The sequence below is a fragment of the Zingiber officinale genome, chromosome 3B (assembly GCF_018446385.1).
Source record: "Zingiber officinale cultivar Zhangliang chromosome 3B, Zo_v1.1, whole genome shotgun sequence".
In the NCBI taxonomy this organism is placed as follows: Eukaryota; Viridiplantae; Streptophyta; class Magnoliopsida; order Zingiberales; family Zingiberaceae; genus Zingiber; species Zingiber officinale.
This window is the reverse complement of record NC_055991.1, coordinates 5,205,538-5,215,019: the sequence shown is the minus strand read 5'-3', so window position 1 is coordinate 5,215,019 and position 9,482 is coordinate 5,205,538. Positions and strand designations below refer to the sequence as shown.

Here is a 9,482-nt window from a genome sequence, read left to right as displayed (position 1 = left end):
CTCAACTTTCCTATCTGAATCTTGTTGTTCCAATTTACTATGCAGAAGTGTGCAAGGTTGGTTGGTAGAAATGCCGGAGATGAATGAGGGTTGAAAATGGCCCCACCAGTTGCGCTGCCTTTCTCATTAAGCAAGCATGGTGGTCAAACAGACTGCGACATGCTACAACTTGTACATAAAATACTAGTTCTTAAAATCTAGATTCATCAAGTAGCTGTTGATTTTTTTTTTCCTCTCCAAAGTATAAAAAACTGCTACTCTATTCGCTCTTTTGAATGACTTTTCTGTCATGATGTGCTTTTCTTGCCATAGATAAGAAAAGGATGGATTAAACACCATTTAACTGGATTAAACAGATGGATTATGGAATCAATAAAGTGGTCCAAAAGTCAACATACAAATTTATTAATTATTTGGTCAGAACAGCAGGTCAATGATTTTCATCTCAAAATATATTTAAATGAAATGGGGAAAGAAATTCTTACCAGAACTTTGAATCAGTATAATATATCTGTAGGGGAATAAAAATAATAACAATAATAATAATAATAATACTTCTTAAATTAATACTTAAATTCACAATAAGAATGAGGACCAGGACAGCTCTCTCACCAGTTCCTAATTATCCAAACTTTTATTTGCGCTAGTTGTGATGTGCAGCTTTGAGCCACTTGTAGGCAGTCCTACCTGCAGTATTCGATGCTGATTAAACTTTTCGTTAGCACAAAATACACAATGGATGTCCTCTCTCTCCAGAAGTGCATATGTGATGTCTTTGGAGCAGAGCAGCACAATAAGTGAGTGTTCTGATGGGATAAAGATGTTTGGTTAATGTTTCTTTGGGGGAAAAAGGGTAAAGAATTGCATTAGCTTTGTCTAGGACAACCAGCTTTAGGGCTCACCTTTGCAATCTGCTTAATCTTTTTTGGGGGCAGCAACCGAGACAAGTCATCTGGTCCACACCAGTCAATAGCGCCATCCATGCTTGACCATCCGTAAACACATCCTGCAAAGATTACTTTATAGCCATCATGGGAAAAAATATATATATAACCCAGATAAAATTGATAAAGAAATGCTTAGCTATAATGAAGCCATGGGCCACCATAGCATTAAAGAAATTGTGAAATGAAGCAATAATGGAGTCAGAAACTAGCCATCAAGTTATTTCATTATGAAGAGACTCCCCTGGCTATTTCTTAACCACTTCATGTTACCCACCAGATTTAACGCAGCAGGAAAACAAATTTAATATTTGATGAACAAACAGTAGTTGAGCCAGCAAGGACGTTAGACAAGAAATGTTTGGATGGCATATTCATGGGAAAGCCAAACTCCAAATAAGTTTCATTAAGTAGATCAAGATTTTCAAAGTAAACTTGACACATGAAAAACAAGGAGAGATAAATTTTATGAAATTAGATGATTAGCAAGATCATCCAATTACAATGAAGAATCCCAACATCAGCAAGCTACTGGGGTTTTTTTTTCACTATTCTTTAAGTTAAATGTACACACCAGATCATATCAAAACACAATCCACAATTAGGTTGCTCCAATTAGAAATGAGAAGCAAGACGAATGACAAGTATTCACCTTTTCTCAAGTAACATAACATCTATGCTTCAAGGATTTTTAACCAACAGAACACAAAAGATAAAGCTTACGCAATACATAAATGAAGTATATCAAAAATTTTCATAATGGATCAAAAAGTGTTCCAGCACAAAGAACAGATATTCATATGTAAAAGATGAGGAACTACAAGTAATGTGATATTAATTTAATTATCTCAGTCCTTTTGATGAGCTAAAATAAAACAAAAGAAACAGTTGACAATGGTGGTTAGCATTTGACCACATCAAACGTAAGAGGGCATCTTTTGTACAGTCATTGTCTTCCCTAAACTGTTCTGTGTTCTCCTTTAATACACTGCCAAAATGCTCGAAGGTTATGAATCAGTGCCATTTTCCCCGCCACTTCTTCCAAAGATTTCAGTACCCTTCAATTAATCTCCAAACATGAGTTCCATAGATAAAGCAGAGGACATTAGTATGGGAAAGCCGAGTCATCTTGTTTGATTTCAAAGCAGTTGCAGCCAATATTGCCCAAGCTTCATTTGTTCTTCCAGCCTAAGTTGCTCTCAGGCTGCCAGCAGGCTTGCAAATTATCAGTTCCTGTATATGAAAAAAGGATAACATGAGGCACAAATATATATTTTGTTTCCAACTTTTAAAATAATCCAAGGAGGCATTACATTTACTGGCTGTAGGTTTCTGCTCAGCCGAAGACTTCACAGAAAATGGTGGCAGAGACATATATGAGAACGTAGCAGACATTGGAGGTCGAGGAGAAACCGAGGCAGAGTGAGCTGCTACAGCTAGCTGAGCGGCATTGAGGAAGCTAGTTGGTGGCAAACCCTTCAAATTATTAGCCGCAGCCAGAGAGTTCACTGCCATGGCCTTAGTTGGATCTGGTGTTGCAGGAACACCAGCCTGTGCTAGTGCTGAAGGAGCACAAAGGGAAAGCATATTAGTAGTAGATGAAACTGAGATGTGTTGTTGATGTTGTTGAGTTTGCCTTGTTTGTTCAGATTGTCTTTTGTGATAATATTGAGCAGAAGCATTGGACTGAGCGCATTGAACCTGCTGCATATGTGGATTAGAGAAGAAGAGCTGAGCCTCAGAGGATTGCTGTTTTGGTTGCTGAGGCTGTTGCTGCTGTTTAGTGACTGAACTTGGAGCAGAAATTTTCTGTGGATGATGATGCCCTAAAATGGATGGCATGGTAGAGTTACTCATGTTTGATTTTGAACTAGAGCTTGATGTGGATTGCTTTACAGCAGTTTGCTGAGGAAGCAAAATAGCAGAGGTTTGAGAACTAGGTTTTATAGTTGAGGATGCTCTGGGACTGCCACCAGCACTCCTTGAGACTGAATTTGAGGGTGATAAAACAGCCACTGTGGCAGAAGATGGAGATGGACTGCCACATGTCCCAGGAAGGTGTTGTCCTCCCTGCTTATTTCCATTAATGCCAAATGATATCTGAGTTTGGTGGCCCTGAGAAGGAAGCGATTGTTGGGATGCTCTGCCTTGCAGTTGGAGGAAGTTGTTCTTAACTACTGGAGCAGGTGACGCTCCAGCAGGATCCGCACCTCTTCCAGTAGATGATTTGCCCTGAGGCCACTGGATGGAACTCCCACCTTGAATAAGTGCTTGAGGAAACCCAGTTAGGGCATGTGGGAACATAGTAATTGTAGCTCCTCCAGAAAGATTCTCAGGGTGGACCGCAACACTGCTGCCTGCGCTTGAAGGCTTTGAACGGGAGGGTGCAAGATGGTGTTGCATCTGCAGTTGTTGCTGCTGGTGCTTTGGAAGATGAATTGGATGATGTTGCTGTTGATGGGAATTAGTAGAAATGGTGGTAGCTGAGAGAGAAGTACTAGCTGGAGTAGCGCATGCAGGACGGTCAAATGATCTACTTGTGAGAGGTTGAATGAGGTTTACTTGTCGGGATGACAGATCATTTATACCGTTACCAAGAACAGTTGTGATGGCGGGATCTACATCTGTTTTAGCAAAGGAAAGGGAGGAATGCTGAGTACCCTTGCTAGCCACTATGTCCTTTCTGTCCTCTTCATCATTAATATTTGTGTTCATTGACTGCCTAGCTATAGTTTTCCCATCTTCTGATACATGGTTATTCTTCTTCAGCTCTGTAGCCTGAGCTGTGGCAGCAACTGGAGCTGATGCCATCTGGTAGTAACCATGTCTAGAACTTTCAGGAAGGCTTTGCAAAATGGCATGGTTCTGAGCAATGGAGGAGAAGTCAAGACCTGTTGGTGGACTTACAGCCCCACCATAGGATGCAAAGGGTATTGTAAAAGTTTGAGGTGCCAATTCTGCCTTCATGTTCTGCTTATGTTGTGCTTGTTGATAGATTGGCTGCTTATCACCATGACCCGCCACGTGAATAGCAGCTGCATTAGGCACACAGGCAAAGTTCTGAGGATGAATTGGTTCAAAAATTGTTTGACATAAGATTCTCTTCTGAGATTGAGACATTGTACCATCGGCAGAGGTAAGACTTTCATCCACACCCTTGCTGCACTCCTTAGGATGACCTTGTTGGGACAAAAGATCTTGCCGCTGATTAGTGGCTGGAAACTCATTAATGCTTTGCTGTGAATGTTTATGTGAGGACCCACTCAGAGTGCTTGGATTTTGGTGGGTTTGTTGAACATGAGGCAGTGGACCTGCTTGTTGCTGCTGCTGTGGTCGTAGTTGTTGTGGATGAAGCATGTGAGAAGGGTAGAAAAAGGGCATTGCTTGAGCATTACTTGTTCCTCTAAATGGAGCCCCCGTGAATTGGGCAGGAATAGGAAAAGGGTATCCATAATTCTGCAGAAAAGCCACGTACTGAGCATCATTTGGAAGCATATTAGTGAAACTCAAGTTCATCGGAGTTGCTGATCCACCAGCTACACTGCTACCCACTGCAGAACTAATAGCCGCAGATGTCCGTATCTCACCATTAGCGCTAGTAGTTGATTTCGCTGCCCCAACTCTACCAACACCAGATGCCGCAGCAGCTGGCTGTAGCAAAGGTGCCTGGTTTATGGGGAATATAAACGCAGGACCATGCTAAATAGATGGCAAAAATAAAATCACAAATAAATTAATTAATTATTTCTTTTAACAAGATTTCAAACAAAGATGGACAAAGAAAGTCCTTACCGGCATGTTACTTGTTGATCCAGACTTGGGCATTTGCTGAAGCATGACTTGCTTTCTCTGGGCAGTTTCCATATGCGTATTATTAGCTTGTGGCATCTTCTCCTGCGATGCACTATTACCTGGCAATGACAAAGCTGCTACTGGTGTCCCTTTAGTGTCTGGCAATGCGCCTGCATTAGCACCTAGGAAAGCTCCTTGCATTTGATGTCCAGAAAGAGCACTATCAGAAGGTGGAACCACACTTTGATTACAAGGCTTAGCTCCATAAAATGGTGCAGCTCCTGCTGCAGCAGTCCAGAAACTATTCATTCTTGCAAACTTCTCATAGTTGGATATCATCTGTGCTATGAAGCAATGCGTAGAACAACGCTTTGGACGAGGATGTGCTTGGAGAAAACCAGGTGGCTGCAAGAGAAGTTATCGAAAGCAAGTGAGACTCTACTACCAAGCATGCTTTGGCATGTGAATGAACATGCAAAGGAAGAGCGAGAGGAGAAACCTGGACGGAACTGGAAGAACCTGCCGTTCCATTTATTGGAGCACTGGCTTGCAAAGGTGGAACTTGACCCATGTATCTGAGGTGAAGAAGATGAATAAACAAAACTTCAAAAACCAAATTCAAATTAATCCCAGAATACAAGTCAATTGCTTACCCGTAAGGAGGAAAGACCCCTGGCCAACTTCCAACTGTCAAAGGGACATGTAGAGAGGAGGCTGATCCTAGCAACAAAAGGTGGGAAGCAGAAAGATCTCATATCAGATATATCCTGGTGGCAAAACATCAAACAAGAATTATTTCAACTTTTTAAGGGAAAAAAAAATCCCTCACCAGATTTCTCCTGTTTAGGCTCTTGCCTAAGATCTTTACTTTGCTGCTTAGAAGTTTCCATTTTGTCAAAGCTAACATCCTGCTTCTTAGGCTTCTCAAAATCAATTGGAAGATCCAAGGCTTGCTTGTTGACTGTTTGCTTCTTCAAATCAGCATCTTTCTCACCAAACTTCGCAGTCTGATGTTCATCTCTCATCACTGCAATCTCTGCGGGTTTTTCCTCTGCTTTATCTGTGTTCATTTTTGGTGCCTAATATTGGTAGCGGCAAGTTAGAACAGGTCAAAATAACTACTTTTAGTAAAACTTCCTACCATTTCAATATCCAGCACATGTAGCTTGTGATCTCGGTCAAAAACATTAAAATCATCCCTCTCTGGAGATAGCTTTCCTGGAGGAGGAGCCTGCGATAAACACGCATGCTTCTTCAAATTAATCAACGAATGACGAGTCTTCTAAAGACGTTCAAGGAAGCGCAGCCACTCACCATAAGGTCGAACTTAAACTTTTCCTCATTAGGACTCTCGGGCGCACTGTAACATTGTCAATAGAGTCGAGAATTAAACATGATTTACCAGTAGAAGTTAATGACATCATCAACAACGAGAGCTTACTTTTTCTTAGCGGCAGTTTCAAAGAGGTTGACATCCGAGTCTCCGTTTGCACGAGAAACAAGATCTTCTATAGTTTCCACCACCCTGTCTCCCGAATTCGACCTGCCTGTCGGAAGCTGATCATGAGTCTTACACTTCTCAGCCTTCGCCGACTCCTGCCGTTGCACATCCGAGAGCCCAGACTGAGAGACCGAAGTAACAAGTGGCGCACCTCCATTTTTGACGGGAGTTGCAATGTTCTTTTCTGATTTTGGCGATGAAACTTCCGGCTTGATCTGGTTCTCGGATTCCACTTTGGCTACAGGTGCAGATAAACTCGAGTAATTATGCAAGACCACTAGGCTCGTGGGGGTTTCTTCGTCAAATTTCACGGGCCTTGGCCTCTTTCGCTTTGGAGCTGCAGTGCGAACAACAACAAAAGTTAGAGAAGAAAATATTTTTTTTTCCTTTTTCCCTTTTCCTTTTTACCACAAAAGGAGGAGGTACGTAGAGAGCACAAAACGCACCAACTGTGGGCAGCGAGGCAGGATTAGAACATGAATTGGAAGAAGGAAGCGCAGCTGAATATGCTGCCGGAGACGGAGACACTGAGCTAGGAGATGAAACTCTAGATTTAGCTTCATTGCCCGATCCACCATCTATATCCCTTGAATCAATTTTGTAGCTATCCTGCTTGGGAAGAGAGTCGAATTGTCTTGTCATCCCAAACAAAACCTCCGCGACCTCAATCTCGATCTCATCCTGGCAAGATGCAGATTTGGAGAACTTTGGGGGCCGGTGTTTCGCTCCAGTCATCGGCTTCTGATGCCATATAACAACAAAAAATAATAAATATGCCAAACATTTAAAGCTAAGAGATGAAAAGAAGAAAAGTTCGAAGAATTCGCCAAACCATCTTTTTACGAAGGGAACCGTTGGAAGAAGATGGGGAAAGTTGGGTGGTGGAAATAGGGCTTAGCCTTGAGGGCGACATGGAAGCCTGATGACTGATATGGTCACCGCCTCCACCACCGCCGCCTCCTGTAACTGGAGGTTCATGTGCCCTTTTCGTAGACGCTGGAAAATCAAAAGATAACAACGATAAGCAAAATAAGAGGAGGAAAGATAAGATCCTTGTCTTTTGAGACATTCTAAATTTATCGCCACAAGCAACTCTTAATTTCCTACCTGAACGAGCTTTTCTTGGTACAGGGACGCCGATCATCTCGTCTGCCTTCCACTTAACCGCTTTTGGCGGAAAGCTCTTCCGGGGCGGCTGCTGGTGGTGGTGGTGGTGGTTATTATGCTGCTGATTTTGTTGCGGTGAAGAAGCAGCCACAGGATTTGGCAGAGGAGGAGAAGACGGCGGCAGTCGCACAGGAACAGGCATGCCCTCATCTTCATCCTCATCGTCCTGGTCCATACTCTCCTCAGAGCTATCATCGCCTTCATCTCTGTCTCTGTTGCTTCCATGAAGCATCCTCTCCCCTCTTCTCCTCCTGCTACGACTAGATCTGTCCCGATCTCGATCTTTCTTGGACCCTCGATCCCGCAACCTTGATGTGTCCGGCATCTCCATCCTTCCGTCCTCTTCTGCGGGAGAAGTCACCCGGTAAAGAAAAAGTTAGAATTCGACCGAAAACAAAAACATAAACAAAGGAAAAAGACCCAATCACGGAATAGAACCAGGAGAGTCTCTAAAGCTGCTGCTGTTCCGCTGCCTCCTCCTCGGCAACCCTCCGCCACCTCCGTTTGTCGCCGCCGCCGCCATGGTGCCTCTCCTCGCTTCACGATTCCTTTCCATCTCTCCTTGTCATCCAATCAGACCACCAGGCTCTCCTCATCAGTCATCCTTTCTTCCTCCACCCGACCAGATCTTCTCTTCCCAGCCCACCCCACCCAAAAACTCCAGATCCAGTGCCCTCTCGACGGAGAGATGCGTCAATCTAGAGGGATCCTTTCAAGAGCACAGGAAAAAGGGAATTTTTCCGGCCAGATCTCCTCTTCGTCCTGGCTCCTCCTCCCTATCTCTTCGCCTCTCTCTTTTTCTCTCTTTCCCTTTCTCGCCACTCCCTCTATCTTATGGTTTGCTACCGTCGGCCCCTTCAGCTGCCCCACTCGCTTTGCCTCAATTTTGTCACTTGCGGAGCCCGACCGAGACGCCTTCCAACGGCCACGATTGCCTCTCGCCACCTCACACCTCCGCCCTCGGCGGCCCGATCTCCCGAGTCCATCTGACGGCCCAGCCTCCGAGGTGCCACTGTGGCGCAATCCGCGCGGTCAGATCAGTAAAATCCGCATCCAAACGAGCAACACACCGGCACGTGTGCGTCTCCTCCAAATGCACCGCCCCGATAATCTTCTCCACGACTGGCGACAGCCAGTCGCAGGGATGTGTCGCATAATTTTCTTCTTGTGCAGCTTCGCACCGTCTTTTTCGGGCCCTCTCCTCCCCGCCCCGTCCCCGTCGCCCACGAGGCCCACGTGGAAAGCGAGCAGAAGCGCATCGGACGGTCGATATCTGTAGATTCATCCGCATGGAGTAGGTTTCTGCCGTTGGATTCTTATGCTGACGTGGAGATTGAGCTCGAGCCAAGCTGGCGCCCTCCCGTCTAGTGCTTGTGAGTTCCGAGGCAGGTGAGTCAGTTGGCACGGATAAATCGGACGGTGGAGCGCGCCCCAGATATGCTTCGAGTCCGGGAGATACCGGTTTGGTTTCTCTCACATCTATTCCTGCCATCCTTTTGTCGTTGTCGACGTCCATGTGTCTCCTAGTGGCGTCAGCTGGGTCCCACATCCACAGGCCCCACAACCCACGGCCTTTTTTGTTATTACGCAAATAATACTTTAATGGGATAATAAAATATTATTTGAATGAAATCAAAAATAAAGAGAATTTAGGGGAAAAAAAGGATAACGACATCCTTTATTTTTTATTATGATGAAAGGGTATTTTATATTAAAAATATATATCACATTCTAATTTTCTTTTTGCTCAATATTCTCTATTCACGCCCTTCTGTTGCCAATTTAATGATGCCCTTTTTTGACATTTTAAACAAAAATGTGCTCTGAGCTTTTAGCAAAAAGGAACTCCTAGTATTGAAAATTATATTATTACGAGTTGAATTTAATCCGTAAAAAACCTAAGGGTGGGTTTTGAAAACCATAGGTGATTTTTATAAATTGAGAAACTTTTAGAATATTTTGATAAATTGCCTTTAAAACTTGAATTGGGGACCAAGTCTAAAATATTCATTTTTTTTATAAATATTTTAAATTTTTTTATAAATAATCACTTTTAATTAATTAAATATAAATTTAGA

The 9,482-nt window shown here is 43.5% G+C and overlaps 1 protein-coding gene across 3 annotated transcripts; it reads right to left on the bottom strand.

Annotated features, from left to right (window-relative positions):
* Positions 1 to 1,675: 1,675 nt before the first annotated feature.
* LOC122055632 (protein TIME FOR COFFEE-like) lies at positions 1,676 to 8,248 on the bottom strand. Of its 3 annotated transcripts, XM_042617161.1 has the most exons (14): positions 7,843 to 8,247; positions 7,345 to 7,749; positions 7,070 to 7,233; positions 6,684 to 6,978; positions 6,178 to 6,574; positions 6,051 to 6,096; positions 5,878 to 5,967; positions 5,566 to 5,815; positions 5,390 to 5,456; positions 5,236 to 5,311; positions 4,737 to 5,141; positions 4,070 to 4,643; positions 2,258 to 3,979; positions 1,676 to 2,177 (listed from the first exon to the last, which is right to left on the bottom strand). In XM_042617161.1, coding segments are annotated over exons 1-14 (4,611 nt in total). In that variant the 5' UTR covers positions 7,961 to 8,247; the 3' UTR covers positions 1,676 to 2,175. The 3 variants fall into 3 exon arrangements, with proteins under 3 accessions (XP_042473095.1, XP_042473094.1, XP_042473093.1); XM_042617160.1 differs by having other exon boundaries at positions 2,258 to 4,643; positions 5,390 to 5,450; positions 7,843 to 8,248; XM_042617159.1 differs by having other exon boundaries at positions 2,258 to 4,643.
* Between the last annotated feature and the right edge of the window lie 1,234 nt (positions 8,249 to 9,482).

Excerpts from the sequence above, each read along its gene's own strand:
- LOC122055632 (XM_042617159.1), bottom strand. The coding sequence starts at position 7,960 with ATGGAAAGGAATCGTGAAGCGAGGAGAGGCACCATGGCGGCGGCGGCG. Across the intron at positions 5,968-6,050 it reads AGTTTAAGTTCGACCTTATG|GCTCCTCCTCCAGGAAAGCT; the intron begins GTGAGTGGCTGC and ends TGTTTATCGCAG. Across the intron at positions 5,312-5,389 it reads GGGGTCTTTCCTCCTTACGG|ATACATGGGTCAAGTTCCAC; the intron begins GTAAGCAATTGA and ends TCTTCACCTCAG.